Here is a 22,139-nt window from a genome sequence, read left to right on the forward strand (position 1 = left end):
CGCTCCGGGCCACGGCGTCCAGGGCTGCGAACGTCGACTGGGTGGGCGGAGCTTTGGTTACCCCCAGCCAATAGGGACGAGGAAGAGGGACCGCGGCCGCTACGCAGCGTCCTGCAGGGGGCGGGGCTCTGTTGCCAGGGTAACCGGGCGTCGGTGTCAGAGCTGGTGTCTTCCTGTGGCAGTGCTACCGATTTCTTTGTGCTGAGCTCCTGAGACTATGGTGAGTGCCAGCCGAGGCCAGAGGACGGCTCCAGGGTCCTGGTGTCGCAGTGTCCCCGGTCCTGGGGCGTGTGCGCACTCGGGGCGTCCCCGGCCCTTGCACCTTCACCCTGTCGTCTCTTTGGGGCTGCGGAGCCCCTAGACTAGTCATGTGCCAGCCTGAGGTGAAGCATCATTCCTCAAACTCATTAAATGTTTGCATGTTCCTCGTTGCATTTTTCAAGCTCTCGGCTCCACCTCAGCGCGTTTTATCTAAGAGGAAGTGGTGGGGAGCACACAGTGGCTTCTACCCCATAGAACTTCTTGAGAAAAACACATATTAGAAAAGAAATTACAAGTATAATTTGGGTTGCAAAAGAAAAATTACAAGATGAGGTAGAAAAGTAGAACAAAATACAGTGATCTGACCTCGCCTGGGTAGTCAGGGAAAGCCTGCTAGATGTGTAACTTTTAAATTCTTTTCTTTCTTACTTGGGGAGACACACAATCGATGTAAATGAATGTGGCCACCTCATATGGCGCAGAGCATTGTGGGGAAAATGAAACCAAGTAGTGTGATAATGGCAGCCTCCAGGAGCGGGTGGTCCTGTGTGGGGCACCTAGGGGAGGTCCCCCTTAGAGGTGACTTTGACACTGAGATCTCAAACGGGCGCTGGCCAGGTAGGGAGCTAGGAGAAGAGCATTCAGGCGGAGGCAGCAGCAAGGCGTAGGCTGTCAGAGGAGCAGGAGGGAGACGGTGTGGCTGGGCCTGGGGAGGGGACAGGGGTGGGAACAGGAGGAGAGATCTGAGCGGCCCACGGAACTTGGGAAGGACTTTGGAGTTCACTCTAAATGTAGTGGGATGATGCATCTCCTATGTTTTCCTGTTCCATCAAGACATCTTTTCCTTGGCTCTGCCTTATTTAAACTTCAGCCATATTAGTTGGTGCTTATTTTCATTCTACCTGTAAACTTTGGAAGACATTTTTCTGTTCTGCTTTTGTCTTTGAAGATCAGTGGTTCCTAATTTCTCCCCTTATAATTGCCTTTTCACAATTTGCCCTTTTTTGTTTCCATATCTCCTCTGAGGCATGACAAGCAGAGCTGCACCCGCAGGGAGGTGTGTGTCAGCTTCTACGTAGGCAGTGTGTGTTCTGCTGTGGTTTCTCCTAAGACTCCTGGGTGGTGCTGCAGCCCCAGGCGGAACTGACTTGTTCCCCAACACTTCCTATGAACCTTACGTCCACTTTCCTGCGAAAACTGCCCAAGTACTTCACTTTCAAAAGCTGTTGGCATTTTAAGACTTTCTGTTAATTAGAAGTGAGAAACTGTAGCTATTAAAATGTACTGCTCAATCCAAGTTTATTTTCTGGTACTAGGTGCTTTGCCTAATTAAGTTGCTATCGTTCTCTCTCCTGACTCCTCTTATGTGCTGTGCCTTCTTCATATTGCTTTATTTTTAAAAATGTATTTCCATGTGTATGCTTAATAGCTCTAGGTTCTCTGACATATGTAAATTTCAATTTCATCCTCTGTTTTCCATAGTTATTATCCAAGTTAAATATACATATGTGCAATATGCATTTTATCCTATCTAATAAAGAGGGAATATGCTAATTGACCATCACTCCATCACAAAGATGGCTGCACCCACAGCTGAAGCCAAGTTCCCATAAGGAGCCTTAACGAGCAATCAGCAGGGACCTAAGGCTGCGCGCCCCACCACCCCTGCCTGGCGGGGCTTGACGGGGGACCTCAGGCCATGCCCCCCACCCAGCAGGGCTTGACAGGGGATCTCAGGCCGTGTCCCCCACCTGGTGGGGCTTGATGGAGGACCTCAAGGCACGCCCCCGCCCCGGTCTGGGCTGGGGGACCTCAGGCCACGCCCTCCGTTCTGGCGCCGGGCCAGGGGACCTGAGGCTACAGCCCCTGCCCTTTAGGGCTTGACAAGGGTGGGACTGGCCGGGTCTGAATCTAGCCCAATTGGGGGGGGGGGGGGGTGGCTGGGTCTGGGTCTCATGCGATTTTGAGGTGCATGTGGGTGGGCGGGGACTTGACTCTGGGTCCTGTGGTGTGCCCCAGACTCTGAAAGGAGGAAGGTTTTCATATACATTTTACTAATTTTCTTTCATCTCTGACACTTCTATTTTAGAGAAAGGGCAAATAGCAATATTAAATTATTTCCTCTAATTAATCCCCTTTCAATGTGCATGAATTTTGTGCACCGGATCACTAGTATATATATAAAAGCCTAAGCGACTGGCTGACTGGCCAGTAGCTATGACATGCACTGACCACCAGGGGGCAGACGTTCAAAGCAGGAGCTGCCGAGCTGTGGTGACTTGGCAGCTGTGGTTCTAGGGTGACGCACCCGGAACCAGAGAGGAGGGAGCCTGATTCCGGGGTGCATCACCCGAGAACCTCCCTCTTGCAATCCGGGACCCCTCGGGGGGATGTCCGAGAGCCAGTTTCAGCCCAATCCCTGCAGGCCAGGCTGAGGGAACCCACCGGTGCACAAATCCATGCACCAGGCGTCTAGTATAGTATATATATATAGTAATTATACTGAATATATATGTAATACGTATGTAATATATAATATATAAAAACATATAGCATGTACATATTTATATCTGTATCAAATATTTAACTTACTCTGTTGTAGAAATGTAGTCATTTTTGGAGATTTTGAAATATAGAAGTAAAAAACTATATAGTTAAATTAATCTGAAATATCACTGATTATATATAATCACTATTAATATTTTTGTATAATACTCCAGTCACACATACCTACGTGCATATATATGTATACACATACATGTGTGTATCTTAAAATAAATTTCTATTGTATAAATTATTTACAGATGTTTTTTTTTAACTTAATATACCTTAGGCATTGTCCCAGATCACTTTTAAGAACTATATTTTATTCTTTCATGTGCTCTTATTTAACCAATCCATTTATTAATTTGGTCTTTTAACACCATAGTTAACATATTTTTGCAGATACATTTTTATACACATTCATAATTTTTTCCTTAGAATAAATTAGAAATGGAATAACTGAGTGAGCGGCCATTTGCATTTTTAAGGCTTTTTGATATTCATTGCCAAATTACCCCCAGAAAAGCCTTGCCAATTTGTACTCCACTAGCAGTATGCCGTGGTGCCCATTTCTCCTAAGCTCTAACCTGGAACCTCTATACATTTCATACATACATAAAACCAAGGATATGAACTTTTAATAAAACTCCAGTGTGTTGAGAAAGATTATAAATGCTATGTGTTCTATAGGTGAAATGCACTGTTAATACTTACCTGTAATTATTCTTTTATAAGTTGCTAAAACTCAGAATTTATTGGCTCTATGTACGGAAGAAGATAGAGGTAACCTTCCCCAGCTGTTATTCACAGACAGGTGTGCTATCCCTGTCTCACCTGCCTCTTCTGCAGCGGCAGCCTGTCCCGCCACAGAGCACCTGGTGTAGAGCTAGAAGCTAAGAGTTTCGGCCCTTTCTCCAGTCTCAGCCTCAACACTTGTTTACTGTGCGACCTGTAATCTTTCTGGGAAATTGTTTTCTCACTGATAAAATCAGAATAATATTTTCTGCTCAGAATACCGTAAAGCATTTTTGTGAGGATCACGTGAGATAATGTATATGAAAGGAATTTATAAACTGTAACATACTACACGTGTGAATGCATTCTTTTCATATTCACTAGAATGCGGCTTAATGAGAAGATAGTTGGGAGAAATGGAAGGATATTAAAATCTAAAACAAGTTTTAGAAATAAATATTTGAGGTTAGTGGTGTTATTGTCCAATATTTAAATTTTAATGTATTAAATTTATTCTCTTTCAATTTCTGTTATAGTTCATTTTCCTGATGGAACAATAAAGGTCCGTGAAAAGGGAGAGAAGGAGGGGAGGTGGCAGGAATAGTTCCTGAGACCTAAGCATGTCTGATCATATATTTAACAAGTACTACATCTGAGACCCATGAATTTATACTCAGCTTAAATGGATTATCTGGGAGTCTTGAAATTTTATAATTGGTGATTTGATTGTGAAAGTACAATGAGCCCATTCAGGCCTATCTGGTTCTTGCTACGTAGGCTCAGAGATACAACTTTGGGAACAAGGAAATTCCTCCTTTTAGTGGCAAGTACAGTTTATGTTAAATTGTCTTGCTCTTTAAGAAACTTACTGAATTTTGTGCCTGGAGAAGGAAAATCGGTATGTATAGATCAGAGAGGCAAAACCCACAGGGAGATGAGGAATGCTCTGAAAGACAGCTTAAAGGAGGGAAGTTACTTTCACTGAATTTCTCCTGGTCACTTTGGAGAAACCAGGTGTGGAGAATTACTAGGTGTACGGTTAATAATGCGGATTTTGTAATCAAAGAAAACATGATAATTTCAAGAGAAACATCAAAAGTGCTTTATTCAAAGTAATGTCCATCGCTAGCTACACATGCCCCCATCTTTCAGGTAATTTGCGGATACCGTCCCAATAGAACTTTTCTTGTTTTGAGGCAAACCATTCAGAGACCCAATTTGTATGTTTTGAAGTGCTGCTTAGGAAGTGCGTGTGCCATCGATTGGAACAAGTAATCTGAAGGAGCAAGGTCTGGTGAATACAGCGGATGGGTTAATACTTCCCAGGCAAGATCTTTTAGTATGTTTTTAACTGGTTTTGAATGTGTGATGGTGCATCATCATGAAGCAAAGTTACTTTGCCATGTCTTCTGGCATATTCTGGTCATTTCACGATCAAAGTGTGGTTCAAATTGATTACTTGTTGTCGGTAGCGATCAGTATTAACAGTTCCACCTGGTTTTAGAAGCTCATAATACAGCACACCTTCCTGATCCCACCAAATGCAGAACATTGTCTCCTTTCCGGAGCATTTTGGCCTTGTAGTCAATGTTGATGGTTGACCTGAATCAACCCATGATTTTGTGCATTTGGGAATCTCAAAATAAATCCACTTTTCATCACCCACAATTGGATGCAAAAAAGACTTTCTTTTGTGCTATTGAAGCAACATTTTACTGATGACTTTTCGGTTTTCCATTTGTCTTTCATTCAGTTGATGTGGCAGCCATTTTCCTTCCTTTAAAATCTTTCCCATTGTTTGTAAACGATTGGAAATTGCTGAGCAACATTTAATCTTTCTGCAAGTTGTTTTTTAGTTTGACATGCATCTTCATCCAATAATGCTTGTAATTGTTGCTCTTTAAAAACTTTTGTGGTTGACCTGGACTTTCTTTGTCTTTCACATCTAAATCATCACTTTTAAAGCGTTTAAACCAGTGTTCACAAGTATCTTGAGATGGAGCATGTTCACAATAAGCTTCCCGAAGTATATGATAACTTTTTCTTCAAAATAATGAATTAAAAATTCCCGCAAATGCTCTTTTTTTTTTGGCATGAAATTTGACATTTTTAAGCGTAAACATATCTATGATGTTAACACCTTCAGCAAATTTGACATATGAAATTTTGAAGCTTGCTGTCAACACAACAAAATAGCATACATATCAAATTGCATATATATCATCATATGTGTAACTCCATCTATTGAAAAAAATCTGCATTATTAACTGGTACCCTTAGTATTTGTTCGCCACCAGAGAAAACCTGGAATTCTAAGTAGAAAACAGTGGAGTCTTTTATTCTGAAACTCTAGACTCATTCATTCATTCAATGATTTTAAAGTTCCTCTTCGGTATGGGGCACTGTCTGTGGCACCCAGCTAGAGCATGAATGACTTGGTCCTGCTGGTGTGGAGCTACAATTTCTGGGAGTAGGGAGTCACACAATAAACAAACAAACAGATTATGTAATGTTAGCATTGATCAGTGTTAGGAAACAATTAAACAGGCTGTGGGAGAAGAGGGTGAAGAAAGTAGAAGGATGGAATTTAGTTGGGACATCTTGGTCCCTGCCTGTCCCTCCTGCTGTCCCTGCCCCTTCCCCAAGGCCCTGGTTTCCTAGGAAAGCAGTGCTGGTGGGTGCTGGGCCCATCTGCTTTCAGATGCTCATTGTATGGGGAACTTACCTCCAACCTGCCTCCTGGCTTTCCCAATGAGGGCTCCACCCTGAGCTGAGGACAGTGAGCGCCAGGAGGGCAGGGCTGATTTCTTAGGGTCCTTTGCATTTCCAGGCCTGGCCTAAGGAGGCCCTCAGTAACAGATAGCTTAAAAGACTATCCGAATTGATGCAAAGAGCTGTCAGGAGAATGCTCTTAATGTATTATAGCTAAATTCTTGCTTACACAATACATCTGTAATTTTAAAGATAGGATTAGCCTCAAAAGAGACTTAAGTTTGGAAACTTTGCAAGGGTAAGTTAATGAAATTAATCCAAGGGTTAAAAAGCATTCTTTTAATAGAAAACCCTAAAGACTCCATCAAAAAATTATTAGACTTAATAAATGAATTTGGCATTGTAGCAGGATACAAAATTCACACCAAGAAATCTATGGCATTTTTATATACCAGTAGTGAACTTACAGAAAGAGAGATTTAAAAAACAATCCCATTTACCATTGCACCAAAAAAATTAAGATACCTAAGAATAAACTTAACTAAGGAGGTAAAAGACTTATACTCAGAAAACTACAGGACACTGAAAAAAGAGATAGAGGAAGACATAAACAGATGGAAGAACATACCATGTTCATGGATTGGTAGAATCAACATCATTAAAATGCCCATACTACCCAAAGCAATCTATAGATTCAATGTGCTCCCCATTAAAATACCAATGGCATATTTCACAGACCTAGAATGAATTCTCCAAAAATTCATCTGGAATAAAAAAAGACCCCAAATAGCTGCAGCAATCCTGAGAAAGAAGAACAAAGTAGGAGGGATCTCAATACCAGATATCAAGCTGTGTTAGAAAGCGACTGTTCTCAAAACTGCCTAGTACTGGCATAAGAACAGACATATAGACCAATGGAACAGAATAGAGAACCTAGAAATCAACCCAAACCACTATGCTCAATTAATATTTGACAAAGGAGGCAAGAGCATACAATGGAGTCAAGGCAGTCTCTTCAATAAATGGTGTTGGGGAAATTGGACAGATACATGCAAAAAAATGAAACTAGACCACCAACTTACACCATACACAACAATAAACTCAAAATGGATAAAGGACTTAAACATAAGATGGGAAACCATAAAAATCTTAGAGGAATCCACAGGCAGCAAAATCTCATACATATGCAGAAGCAATATCTTCACCGATACAGCTCCTAGGGCAATGGAAACTAAAGAGAAAATAAACAAATTGGACTACATCAAAATAAAAGCTTCTGCACAGTAAAAGAAACCATCAACAAAACAACAAGAAAGCCCACTGCATGGGAGAACATATTTGCCAGTGTTATCTCTGATAAGCGTTTAATCTCCAACATTTACAGGGAACTCATATAACTTAACAAAAGGAAGATAAACAACCCAATAAAAAAATGGACAATGGACCTAAATAGTTACTTTTCAAAGAGGACATAAGGAAGGCCAAGAGACATATGAAAACATGCTCAAAGTCACTAATCATCTGAGAGACGCAAATCAAAATGACAATGCGGTACCATCTGACACCTGTCAGAATGGCTATCATCAACAAATCAACAAACGACAAGTGTTGGCGAGGATGCGGAGAAAAAGGAACCCTCGTGCACTGCTGGTGGGAATGCAGACTGGTGCAGCCACTGTGGAGAACAGTATGGAGTTTCCTCAAAAAACTGAAAATGGAATTCCCATTTGACCCAGTGATCCCACTTCTAGGAATATATCCCAAGAAACTAGAAACACCAATCAGAAAGGATATATGCACCCCTATGTTTATAGCAGCACAATTTACCATAGCTAAGATTTGGAAACAGCCTAAATGCCCATCAGGAGATGAGTGGATTAAAAAAACTGTGGTACATCTACACAATGGAATACTATGCTGCTATAAAAAGGAACTCCTACCATTTGCAACAGCATGGATGGAGCTGGAGAGCATTATGCTAGGCAAAATAAGTCAGTCAGAGAAAGATAAATATCACATGATCTCACTCATTTGTAGAATATAATGAACAACATAAACTGATGAACAAAAACAGATCCAGAGACAGAGAAGCATCGACCAGACTGTCAAACCTCAGAGGGGAGGTAGAGGAGGGTGGGGGTAAGGGGGAGAGATCAACCAAAGGACTTGTATGCATGCATATAAGCATAACCAATGGACTCAGACACCAGGGGGGTGAGGGCATTAGTGGGGGTCAGGGGGCAATGGGGGGATAAGGACACATATGTAATACCTTAATCAATAAAGAAAGAAAATAAAAAAAAAATAAAAAGCATTCTTTTATACACACACTAGATGCCCGGTGCACGAAATTCATGCACGGAGATGTGTGTCCCTCAGCCCAGCCTGCACCCTCTCCAATCTTGGACCCCTCGAGGGATATCCAACTGCCTAAACGGGCAGTCGGGCATCCCTCTCACAATCCAGGACTGTTGGCTCCCAACTGCTCGCCTGCCTGCCTTCCTGATTTCCCCTAACCACTTCTGCCTGCCAGCCTGATCACCCCCTAACCACCCCCCTGCCAGCCTGTTTGTCCCTAACTGCCCTCCCCTGCAGGCCTGGGTCCCCCCCAAACTGCCCTTCCCTGCAGGCCATCTTGTGGTGGCCATCTTGTGACCACTTGGGGGCAGCCATCTTTGACCACATGGGGGCAGCCATCTTGTGTGTTGGAATCATGGTCAATTTGCATATTACTCTTTTATTAGGATGCCCGCGCATGCACACACACACACACACACACACACACACACACACACACACACACGCACAGATTAAACCATTTGTTATGTCACGAGAAAGATATTCTTGAAATAGTTTAACAGGATTCTTTAAAAAAGCATTGCTTTTAACTGTTTAAAACCTCTCTGTGCAGTTTATTAGATGTTAGAAAGCAGTGAAGAGCCCTCAGCTTCCATGAGAGCAGCTGTTTGAACCTGGTGATTTCTTCAGTGGCTAAAAACAGAAAACAGAAAAAGCTTTAACTGATTTAAACTTGCTTGAAACTATTTTGTTGTTGGGGGATAGATAAAGAAACAAAAACAAAAACTCAGATTAGGCCTTTTTTCATGCAAGGGATTAGAAAGAAAGGAAATTGGTGACTGGAGAGGAATATATTAAAAACCAAAAGAAACTTACTGACTTATTGCTGGAAATCGAACATTGAGACATTGGAAGTTAAATGTGAAAAGGGAATCCGGAATGCTGGTCAACCTTAATCGCTCTGAATGGTCAGAGCTAGTCACTCATTGTTTAGTTGAGACATTGGTAGTTAAAGCAACTCTCACCTGTTAATCATATGTAAATTTTTGCTGATTGTCTATTATTGGAATTTCCTGCCTATATGGGTGTATCTCAGAACCCCAATAAAAGGGATGGCAAAGGCCAGAGCAGTGAGCAGTCCTCCCCCTAGAGGTGGACTCCCGCCTGGCCCCCCATTTACCCAAATTGATTCTTTTCTAGCTTCTTTTCATTTTGATTGCGGCCTTCTCCAGAAACCGGACCTGAACGGGAACCCTGAATCACGCGGGACGTGACAAGGGATTCCACAACTTATAAATCAGGATGGGAAATCTATTTTTCTTAATTGTTAACATTTTTCATTTATTGAATATAGTGCCTACTTCGTATTAAGTTCTTTTCATAGAAGGAAAAGAAGTTTTAAAAAAACAAAACAAAAACTGCTCAAATTTATGCTACTAGTAAGTGACAGGGCCTGGCCTTGAACCTGTTTAGCCTGGAAGCCTGTGCTCCTTCTAATCTGCAGCTGGTGTCCAGGTGTTTATTTTTTTTTTAGGAGTAACTTTCTTCTGCTTTTTTTGTGGCTGTAGAGAGAAGTGAATACCTTTTACTCCCTTTTTGAAAACTGAATTTCTAGCGCATACGAGTGGCACAAATTTTCTTCAAAAATCATAATTTGTATTTTGATAATTAGGGCTTCTGCAAAATTATGATGATTTAATATATAATGACAGCGCTAACATTGCAGGGGTGAGGCCGGTTGTAAAATGGTTGAGGCCTGGATGTGTTGAAACCCACATTGAACACTAGATGGCACCCCTCCACCGTTGGACATTCTTTCAGGGTGTCCTTGATGGATTTGATTAGTTGTTACTTTTAATCACTCTGAGGTGGCATATGAATTCCATTCACCTAGGAAGCACAGAGTACGCAGTACCACAGGTTATTTCTCATACGGCCAAAGACACCTGCCGACGCCAGGCTCCGCTCCCACACAGGAGCCGTGGTGCGTGGGCCACTTGAGTCTGCACTGACGGACCACACCGTGCTTTCTCCAAGGACTGGCGCTCAGAAACACTCAGACTCCTTCCTCCTCTGGCTGGTTTCACACAACATTGTAACAGAGGCTCTAGGCATTGCAGTCTAAGGAAAAGGGGGCTGAAAGGCAACCGGACAGGATAGGAAGAAGTAAAACTCTTTATTCGCGGGTGATATGACCTTAAATGTAGAAAATTCTAAGGAATCTTCAAAATGAAAAAAAAAAAACCCACAACAAAACAAAACTTTTATAACTTGTGTGTTCAGCAAGGTTGCAGAATTTAAGATCAATATAGAAAGATCAATTATATTCTATATATTACAATGAACAATCTGAAAAGGAAATTAGGAAATAATTCACATCAGCATCAAACCTAGGAGTCTTTTTAGCAGAAGTGCAAGATTTACACTGAAAACTGCAGAGCGTTGCAGAGGAAAATTGAATGTCTCCACAAATGGAGACGCATTGCACCCTCAGGGACTGGCAGAACCAATACTGTGAAGGTGGCAATTCTCTCTTTAGTGGTTAATACATTCAGGGCAGCCCCTATCAAAATCCCAGCACATATTTTGGCAGAAATTGGGAAGCTGGTCCTGAAATGGATACAGAACATCACATCTGGCTCCCAGGAAACAAGTCATAAAACTCCCGCCAAGTCACTTCACCTAGCTGACCTTCTGTTTCCTCGTCATTCGTGTCCCTTTGATGCCTGAAATTCTGTGAAAATCAAATACCAAGCACAGAAATATCAGGTGGCTGGGGTTGGTCTGGCAATACTTGTGTTTTCTTGAAGAGATCTAAAGCAGAGGTCAGCCTGGCTTTCAGAGGGAAGGTCCCCCACCCCCGGTGGGCAGCGTGTGGCATTGTGGTTTTTACAGGGCAACAGGTAGACTTAAGTTTACGTAGTGATCTGCAGAAGCCTAGGAGGAAGAATTTTCAAGAAATCCACAGGACCCATGCTGGAAAATACTTAGAAAGCCCTTTCTTCCCTGACCCTGGATGTGTGCCTTTTTAAACGATTCCACTTATCTAGGGAAATGGATCTTTTCGGGCTATTTTTGCTCGTTAATTAAATTGAGAGTGCATACCTGAGTGTCACAGTTGGGGACCCACCTGAGCTTGTGTTCTGTTTACTCAGCTTTGACTTATTTTTCTGTTAAAGACCTACAGGGACACCTCCGACTTCTGCCATGTTATCTCCGATGACTTTTTTTTTTTTTAAAGAAAATACTATCGTGGCCCGGCTCAGTTGGTTGAGCGTCAATCTATGAACTAGGAGGCCACGATTCAATTCCTGGTCAGGACACGTGCCTGGATTGCAGGCTCGATCCCCAGTGTGGGGCGTGCAGGAGGCAGCCGATCAGTGATTCCCTCTCATCTTTGATGTTTCTTTCTACTCTTTCTCCTTCTCCCTTCCTCTCTGAAATCAATTTTTTAAAAATACCATCTTGGAAATATGTTGAACATCATATTTTCACAAAAGGAGAAGACATCTGGCCTTAAACTGTAAATTTAAAAAAAGATAAAAGTGATTGCAATAGACCTAGCTAGTTTGTTTCAGTGGATAGAGTGTTGATCTGTGGACTGAAGGGTTCCGGGTTTGATTCCGGTCAAGGGCATGTACCTTGGTTGCAGGCTCCTGGCCCTGGTCAAGGGCATGTGGGAAGCAACCAACTGATGTGTCTCTCTCACATCGATGTTTCTCTATGTCTCTCCCCCCACCCCTCCCATTCTCTCTAAAAATCAATGGGAAAAAAATCCTTGGGTGAGGATAAAAAATAAAAAAAGTGATTGCAACCCTTTTACTTAGTTCTTAAAGAATTTAAGGGGAATGGGATAATTAAGTTTAATAATTCACCTGCCTTTTCCTCTTATGCAATATGTTTGTCAGACTTGGTGAGAAACGCTAAGCTAGAACTCCACACGAAGGCCCTTTTCCCAGGAGCTCACCTTCTGCTTGCCTTTCAAGCTGGGTTCACGAGGGAGCAGTAGCCCCCTGAGAAGAATTGAGACAGGTTCACACCGGTTCTGAGTTAATATTTGACACAGTCCAATGTGCGAGAAATACTTGGTCCTTGAAGAAGTCCAGGAGGAAGGCTATTTGGTAAAATCAAGTTAGCACTTGAAGCCCAGCCCGGTGGTCAGGGGAACATATAAACATTTGGCTGTTGTCTTTTTGTTTCATTGTACTTATCACTGTGGCATCGAAGTGAAGCACTAGGAATTGCTCTGTGTATTTGCCTACTGTGTCAGGTAAGAGACCTTCAGTGGTCCACTGCGGCCTCAGAGCGTTCAAGGCCAGGCGAAGGTTTTTCTTGGGAAACCACGTTCCCCCAACCGTTACTGGAAGGAGCAAGGGTTTCTCGCGCACTTGGGTTTCTATGATGCTGTCATTCAGGGTGGGTTTCTATTATGCTGTCATTCGGGGTGGAAGCCTGTGGAAATGTCAACTCCATCATCTGGAGTTTACTCCAGAGTGTCTATGAAGTCCCACTGAAACAGATAATTGGCTTAAGATCGATTGAGACCATTTATTAACTCTCAATCATGCAAATTCTGAACATCAGATTTCTGGTTAGTTCCACACTGTTCTCTATGAGGTAGTATTTGAATCCGTTCCAGTGCGACTTGGGCAAGGGAGCACTTCCGTAAGAACCAAACTGTTTTGCTGCCTGTTGTGAAGGAGTTTTTCCTGAAATACAGCATCATAGAGGGCCACACACACCTTTCAGCGCATGGATAGAACGACAAGTCTGACAGTGTGGCCCGATTGTCATTGTTGTCCTGTTGCTTTCTAAGATCTGCTCTCACAGGAGATTAAACTGAAGGGTTTCACTTCGGTTCTGGACACCCAGCAAGCAGAGCCTGTGAGACTGCCGGCCCTGTTTCCTCAGCGCCCTACCCACTCTCAGGAGGGCGGGTAAGAGCATGGGGTCTGGCATCAAGCCGGCCCGGTCCACCTGTGTATAAGCCATGTCATCTTGGACATGTTTTTTAACTTACCTGAGCCTTCGTTTCATCATCTTTAAAATGACATAATACCATCTCTCTCGGAATCCTATCTAATAATAGACAAATATGCAAATTGACTATACCTCCGACACGCCCACAAGCCACGCCCACAAGCCACACCCACCATCCAATCAGAGCGAGCATGCAAATTAACCCAAACCACGATGGCTACAGCCGCAGAGAGCAAGGTTTCCTAGGTAACAGAGGAAGCCAAGCTTTCCGCCTGCTCTTGCCAGGCCTAAGCCTCCACTCAAGCTACAAAGTTTCAATTATAGAAGGTAAACAAATTCAAACAAATGGCGGCAGAATGGAGCTTGAGAGAGCAGGCCAGGGTTGCCGCTGGCAACAGGGGAAGCAAAGCTTTCCGCACACCGTGGCCGGGCCCACCCGCTTAAGGCAACAAAGTTTCAATTATAACCCCAACACAAACGGCTGCCGGCCTCAGAGGGAGCCCCAGGCTTGGCTCCGCTCCAGGCTACAAAGTTTCAATTGTAGAAGGAAAATAAATTCCAGATACCAGGGCCTCCACTTGGGTTGCCAGGGGGCATGGCCGGCCTGCAAACCACCACAGGCCCCTCGCTCAGGCCGCCCCACACCCCAAGGGAACCCCCACCTGATCTGGGACGCCCTTCAGGGCAAACCAGCTGGCCCCCACCCCTGTACCAGGCCTCTATCCTATCTAATAAAGGAGTAATATGCAGATTGATCATCACTGCAACACACAATATAACTGCCCCCATGTGGTCAAAGATCCTGCCCCCATGTGGACACAAGATGGCCACCACAAGATGGCCAGCAGGAGAGGGCAGTTGGGAGGCACCCAGCCTGCAAGGGAGGGCAGTTGAGAGGGACCAAGCCTGCAAGGGAGGGCAGTTGGAGGTGATCAACCCCGCAGGAGAGGGCAGTTAGGGGTGACCAGGCTGGCAGAGGAGGGAAGTTGGGGGCAAACAGGCTGGCAGCAGAGTGGTTAGGGGGTGGTCAGGCTGGCAGGCAGAAGCGGTTAGGGGCAATCAGGAAGGCAGGCAGGCAAGCAGTTGGGAGCCAGCAGTCCTGGATTGTGAGAGGGATGTCCGACTGCCCGTTTAGGCTCGATCCCAGTGGGATCGGGCCTAAACGGGCAGTGGGACATCCCTCAAGGGGTCCCATATTGGAGAGGGTACAGGCTGGGCTGAGGGACAACCCTCCTCTGTGCATGAATTTCGTGCACCGGGCCTCTAGTGTTGTTGTGTAAAATACGTAAGGGTTTAGAACTGTGTACTTAGCACATAGCAAGTACCTAATGGAAAGTGCGAGCTCTGCACTGTTATTGTTCTTGCCATGTTGGCCTGTAATGATTTGCTTACATATTTGGGTTTTATAGCATTGACCTCCTTTAAGTCAGGGATTGTTTCTTGGAATTTAAAGAATGTACCACAAAACTTGGCACCAGATAAACAGTCGAAAAATGTTTTGGGAACGAATAAGTCAGTGCATGAATGGGCTGTCTGGTCATCTGTGGTCTCTTTCCCCCCCTCCCCCCCCCCATTTTTTTTTATTGTGGTAAAATACACAACATAAAATTTACCATCTTAACCATTGTAAGTGTACAATTCAGTGGTATTGAATACACTCGATATTGTGCAACCATACCACCACCCATCTTCGTTGCTCTTTCATCTTGAAACACTGAAACACTATAACCAATAAAAAGAATACTCTGTATTAATGGAGGCGAAATAAAGACATTTCCAGGCCAACATCCGCTATGTCTTTGAACCCACACCACCACACCATATTACTGTGGCCTCTGCATCTTTTCTCTGCCACGCACACCCTTCCATTCCATGAACTGATTTCCTTCTTAAGAATCATGTCCCTTGCCCGGGCCTGGTAGGACACATCTTAAATGCAGGTGTCAGAAACTTACAAAAGGGCTCCCATGGCCTCCTACAACTCTCGAATGACTCTCGCTCTTTACACTGTTAGTGATCTCCTATGATTTCTTATGGTCGCGGTCTCCATGGTGCTCAGCGGCACCTGGTAGACAGCTGCCCTCTCTCACCGACCCTCTCTCACTGACTCCCTCACAGTTGCTCTCTGCCTGAGAGGACTCTTGGTTTCTTGGTTTGTTTTCGGTTGTTGTTTTGTATTCCACTTTTCTAGTTGTTCTTGGGAGATATCATGTGTTTGCTATAATCTACTTTGTCAGCCAGAAACAATAGTTCTCATAAACAGTAGTTTATTCTTCATATGAATACTGTTTTCTGGGTAGTGTATGTGCAGAATTGGACTTCCTGCCTCAGACTTCGAGTGCCATGGCCAGTTCTGTGGTAGGCTACCTGGATCAGTGGAGGTGCCAGGGGCCCTGGGCTTCCATTGGCCGGACCACCCTGCCCTTCGCCTTCCCTTTCCGGTAGGTAGATGTGCCTCCTTTCTTCCATTTTGTAGTGTTCTGTATTTATTTTCGGGCAAAGGCACTAGTTCAATCAAGTCTTTGAGTGGATGAATATTTTATTATAGATAGTAAAAATTTAATAAGCTACTAATATTCAAATTTTATATTAAAAGAGTACAATACTAGAAGGCACAGTGAAACCTAAGCTTTAAAAATCTGTATTTATGCCCTAGCTGGTTTGGCTCAGTGGATGGAGTGTCGGCCTGTGGACTGAAGGGTCCCGAGTTCAATTCCGGTCAAGGGCATATGCCTGGGTTGTGGGCTTGACCCCCAGTGGGGGGCATGCAGGAGGCAACCAATCGGTGGTTCTCTCTCATCATTGATGTTTCTATCTCTCTCTCCCTCTCCCTTCCTCTCTGAAATCAATACAAATACATATATTTTTTAAAAGCATTGTTTAAATGTATCATTTATGGATGATTGTGAGGAAAATGAAATAGTGTGTTAAAAACTATCTACATTATAGATATGAGTATACTCATAAACATAACTATTAGAATGTAAGTGTATTATTAACATAATTCACATTTATAAGTGAATTATCAACATTCATATACCTTAACCTGAGACTCAGACATTAAATCCAGAATTAGCAACAATACTCCTAGATTCCTTTTTTCATCCCTCTTCATTTTGCTATTGTAATGAAAGGCTTTGGGGACTAAGACCTTTTTAATAATATGTTTGTTGGGAAATACTGCTAAATAGTCAAGGAGGGAGGGCCCATCTTAGACTTGTTTTTTCATCTTATCCTCTGTGTTAACCATAAGAATGCCCCTGGCAGACCTCCAACCAGAGGGAACTTGAATGACCAGGGGCCCCTGCCACTGTGCTCTGTGATCGGGGCTGCTTTGCAGGTAGGGCACAGGGCGGGCTTTCCAAGGGTACCCAGCCAGGGCCCGGGAGGAGCAGGGATGCCCTGGAAGGCAGGAACCACTCTGAGGGCTGGCTGGCTCGGGCACTTTCTCTCTGGTGGTTGTGCTGAGCCTTCCCCAGACTGCCAGCAACCCAGGAGGATCCCATGGATCCCCCCACTCTGTCCTCCATCCAGGGTCGGACTTGTCCTGAGGTCCTCAGCTCCCCCAGTTCCTCCCCCTTCTCACTGGCAGGAGTTTCCCTTGCAGAATCCTCCTTCATGGTCCTCCTTATCTGCTTCTCAGAGGACCTAGACTTACACATTCTCCTACAATGTCTATAAAAAGATGCTAGCAGCCCAGCCGGCATGGCTCAGTGGTTGAGCGTTAGCCTATGAACCAGGAGGTCATGGGTTTGATTCCCGTTCAGGGCCATGCCCAAGGGTTGTGGGCTCAATCCCCAGTGAGGGGCAGGCAGGGGGCAGCCGATCAATGATTCTCTTTCATCATTGATGAGTCTATCAATCTCTCTCATTCACCTTCTCTGAAATCAATAAAAAAATATATGTTAAAAAATAAAATAAAAAAGATACTATCAGGTTAAATTACTAAGGAGAGAAAAGGTATCTATACTAATAAAAGGGTAATATGCAAATGGTCAGGATGCCCTCACGCATAATGGCCGGTCAGCAGGCTGTGTGCACAGCAGGCGCCAGTGGGCGGGGACTTGCAGCATCGGGGACTTGCGTCACACCGTCACAATCCATCACCAGGAAGCCTGGGGTCCGGAGGCCTCCATGCGCCTGCGCCGGGGGTCCAGAGGCCTTCGTGCTATGAGGCCTGGGGGTCCCTCGGCTCCACACAGCAAGGCCTGGGGGTCCTGCGGCGCGGAGGCGGGACCACCAGCTCCAGCCTAGAGGCAATCCATTGAGGAGCCCCAGGTGGGTGGGCGGGGCCTACCTCTTTGGGGCGATGGATCACGGGGCTTCCGCACTGTGACAGGGCACAGGCCAGCCTGGGGGACTCCCCCCAAGTGCATGAATTTCGTGCACCGGGCCACTAGTCTATTATAAAAGCCTAAGCGACGGTTTGACCTTTCGACTGGTAGCTATGACGTGCACTGACCACCAGGGGGCAGATGGTCAACGCACAGGCATGGAAACGTGGAACAGACTGATGAACCTCAGAGGGAAGGGGAGAGGGGGGAAGGTATGAAGAGATTAGCCAACGATCTTATATGCATACTAGAGGCCTGGTGCATGGATTTGTGTACTGGTGGGGTCCCTCAGCCTGGCCTGCAGGGATTGGGCCGAAACCGGCAGTCCGACATCTCCTGAAGTGTCCTGGATTGTGAGAGGGCACAGGACAGGCCGAGGGACCCTGCCGGTGCACGAATCCACGCACTGGGTCTCTAGTTTACTAAAATTTTAATTGTAATAATATGCTATCACTGTTAGATACTTAAATTTAGGAAAGTTAAAGCTTTATGTAATTGAGAGCTAATCAATCAGAATTTTTTTTTTTCATGGCAGTTTATTGATTGTGTATGTGTAAACTTGCTTTTGGCAGGACTGAATTATTACAGTTATAAAAAGTGTTTTAAACATGGTTGATTTACTCAGAAAGACTGGGTGGCTGTGAGGTATCAAGCGGTTCTTAAGCCATGTTCAAGATATCTAAGGATATATATATTTTTTAATATATTTTATTGATTTTTTACAGGGAGGAAGGGAGAGCGATAGAGAGCTAGAAACGTCGATGAGAGAGAAACATCGACCAGCTGCCTCCTGCACACCCCCTACTGGGGATGTGCCCGCAACCAAGGCATATGCCCTTTACCGGAATCGAACCTGGGACCTTCCAGTCCACAGGCCGATGCTCTATCCACTGAGCCAAACCGCTTTCGGCTCTAAGGATATTTAATAAATCAGGGGTGTGTTGATAACTGATATATTGTAGAAAAGCAGAATAATTCGATAGAAGTATAACAGATGGGTTGTTGTACATATTTGGTAACTCCTGTTTTCAATGTACCGTATTTTCCGGCGTATAAGACGACTTTTTAACCCAGGAAAATCTTCTATACACCCAGTCGTCTTATACGCCAGAAAATACGGTACATGATTTCTACAAGGGTGCCTGTAATGTATGTATTAGTGCTAAAATCTTCCTTTTTCTTGCAGAGTCAGAGTGAAAGATTCGTTTTCATCACAGAGTGGTACGATCCAAACGCTTCCCTTTTTCGCCGGTATGAGCTTTTGTATTACCCCGGGGACGGATCTGTTGAAATGGTAAATGAGCCTTTCGTGGTTTGCAAGCGGGCAAGGGAGCAAGGGTGGGGAAGGGAGAGGCATGGGCTTGCCTTTTAGATAGTGTGTCTACAAATACTTTCCCATGTGTATTTTTAATGGGGATTCTCTTTTGGTATTATAATTCCAGTTTACTTTTAAGTGTTGAAAAATAGGAATTCATATTTTTTGGTCAGAGAGCTGATATTAAGTAGCTCTAGATAAAGCTGGTCATGGTCACAGATACGTCCCCGTTATTGAAAGCTGGCACCTCTGCAAAAGGCCCGATTGAAGAAGACCAAGCTGAGGTCCCGCTTATTTCTTCGCGTCCCTTCCTTGGCAGCCCCTTTTACGGGTGACTCCCTTTGGCATTGGAGATCTGTTTGGGCGAGAAAGCAGACATTTGGAATTTCTCTGGGATGTCAGAGGTAGTGACTTGCTGAGATGATTTGGCAGTAAACACGTCGTTATAGTCAGGGTTTTCTTACGAAGTAGCACATTTGTAAGGAGAATTTCTTAAGTTATTACTGGAGTAGACTCTGAAATACAGAAGTTTTAAAAGAAATTAGGTCTGCCTTTGTAGCCAAGTGAAGCAGAATGTGGCCTGTGTTTAATAAAGCAGAGATGAACATTCCCTCCCATCATTGCTGTCGTTCGGCTCTAGCATGACGTGAAGAACCGCCGCACCTTTCTGAAACGGACCAGGTATGACGACCTCCACCTGGAAGATCTGTTCATCGGCAACAAAGTGAACATCTTCTCCCGGCAGCTGGTGCTGATTGATTACGGGGACCAGTACACAGCTCGCCAGCTGGGCAGCAGGAAGGAAAAGTAAGGAGCCATGTGATAGTCTTTTCATTCTGTCAACATTGGCTGGGGACCGAATTTTGTGGTGTTTTTTTTCTCTATCTTGTTTTTACAATGTAGACGTTTTTCAGTGACCCAGTTCAGTGCTGAGACATTTTTAGAATCCCATGGACCGGATTCTGTGATTTCCTCCTCACGTGGCTACCAGGGTGATGCCCATAGTCTGAGGCAGTGATTCTTTTCTGCAGGAAAAGAAATACCAACTTTATCCACCTGCAGCAATCGTAGTAGCATACATCCAACCGGAAGCAGAATATTGGAATAGAAAAAGTTTTGGTGTATGGGATAAACATGGCTTATGTGGGAAAAGTAGGACCTTAAGCTCTAGATTTTCAGTGGTAGATAAGTACATGTACTTTTAAATATGTTGTGTTACTGGTATTTTTGTACATATTTCTACCATTTTACTCCTTTTTTTCTTTTTTAGTTGAGGTCTAGGTTTGTGTCTGTCAGGTCAAATTTGTGATTATGGTGTTCACACCTTTCACATAGTCACGATTTTCCCCCCAGCTAATTCTATCAATTACCAAGGTTGTGTCAAAATGCCCCACTATACTTGTCATCTGTCTACTTTTCCTCATAGCTATGTTCCTCTTTATGTTATAATTTTGAGGGTATGTCACTAGGTTTTTAAATTGTTAAATCTTGGAAAATTGAACTTTTGCTATTATGAAGAGATGGTCCTTATCTCCAGCGATGGACTTAACCTTGAAGTCTTCCTGGTGAGGCAGTAGCTGCCCTGGCTTTCCTCAAATGATGTTTGCATGGTCTACCATCTTTCATCCGTTTTTAAAATTAATTAATTATTTATTAATTATTTTAATCCTCACCTGAGGATATTTTTTCCATTGATCTTCAGAGAGAAAGTGGCAGGGGGAAAAAAGGGGGTGAGGGAGAGGGAGAGAGAGAGAGAGAGAGAGAGAGAGAGAGAGAGAGAGAGGGAAACATTGATGCAAGACACACCGATTGGTTGCCTCCCACATGTGCCGCCACTGGGGATGATTGCCACATGTGTATGTGTGTGGGATCATGTGTGCTGTGTGTTGTTATGTGAAGTAGTTGAGATACAGGATGAAGTGAAGTTCCTCCTGGGAGGGACTGTGTCTGCTCCGACTGTTGCCAGGAGGCATTGTAGCAACCTGGATGACCGCTGAGTTCACAGTTGGAAGTTCCCAGACCACCTGGGTGAGGGGGACTTGTGCTGCCAGAGCATTCCAGGCCTTCTACCTGGTTCACCCTCAGGGTGGAGCCGCCCGCCCCAGATTACTGCAGAGCATCCTCTGTGGGGTCTGCTCCCTGCGCCCAGGGACCTGGGAGTTAAAGTTCAGATCTGCCCAGCAGGCGGTGCTGCCAAGTTAATGCAACGTTCATTCCCATTTTTCTTTCATTTTGGTAGCAATCATTGTTTAATACCTAGTCAGTTTATCTTTGCTTTAGGAAAATACTTGTCCTTATTTTTAGTTTTCCGTGGAAGGATTGCTCTGAATAGCTTTGCATTGCTGTGAGTGGAAAGCTCTGGCTCGGCCCTTCCCTCCAGACCACAGCTGTCTCACAAGGCTTCTCCCTCACCCTGGGCAAGCACACACTCCACCCTCGCAAACAAAACTTAAAAGAAACCGTAAATTGGGCCTAGGGTTGCTGTTTGAGGTTGGGCTTCTTCATGCTTAGGGAAAGGATGAATACCTTTGGAAACAGTCACATAAACTAACGTGGTTAAAGTTGACACAGGCGTTCCTGCAGGTGGGCAGCGTTCAAGGAGTGCACAGCGCTGTGCCGTCCAGGATGTCGGTGGGACAGTGTGCGATTGGTCATCTTCGTCGCATCCATACTTGCAATTTCCATTCTGAGCCTGAAGGTGTAGAAAGAACATACTTTCTGCCTGACTGTGAGGATTGTTGCTTTTCAGAAATCCCTAACTGCATGAGTCTTGTGAAGGCTGGCCAAACTTTTTCACTCGCTACTGCTGAGAAGTTTTAATGTCCAAGGACGGTTATCATCCTTCTTAGTTTTCTTCTGAGAGCATCTCATGCCGTGTGCTGCAGAGCTTGCCTCAGAGCAGGTGAGGGGAAGGTCATTATGGTGATGCCCCAGGGAGCCACCCTTCCCGGCTGCTGTGT

The 22,139-nt window shown here is 44.4% G+C and overlaps 1 protein-coding gene across 1 annotated transcript in view; it reads left to right on the plus strand.

Moving 5' to 3' along the window:
- Nucleotides 1–144: 144 nt before the first annotated feature.
- NME7 (NME/NM23 family member 7) overlaps nucleotides 145–22,139 on the plus strand; it is a 107,497-nt gene continuing 85,502 nt past the window's right edge. Inside the window, exons 1-3 of the mRNA XM_028127830.2 lie at nucleotides 145–220; nucleotides 19,051–19,158; nucleotides 19,820–19,986. Of these exons, the coding sequence (XP_027983631.2) occupies nucleotides 218–220; nucleotides 19,051–19,158; nucleotides 19,820–19,986 (278 nt within the window). The 5' untranslated portion in view covers nucleotides 145–217. The remainder of the gene's footprint in view (nucleotides 221–19,050; nucleotides 19,159–19,819; nucleotides 19,987–22,139) is intronic.

The sequence above is a fragment of the Eptesicus fuscus genome, chromosome 22 (assembly GCF_027574615.1).
Source record: "Eptesicus fuscus isolate TK198812 chromosome 22, DD_ASM_mEF_20220401, whole genome shotgun sequence".
Taxonomy (NCBI): domain Eukaryota; kingdom Metazoa; phylum Chordata; class Mammalia; order Chiroptera; family Vespertilionidae; genus Eptesicus; species Eptesicus fuscus.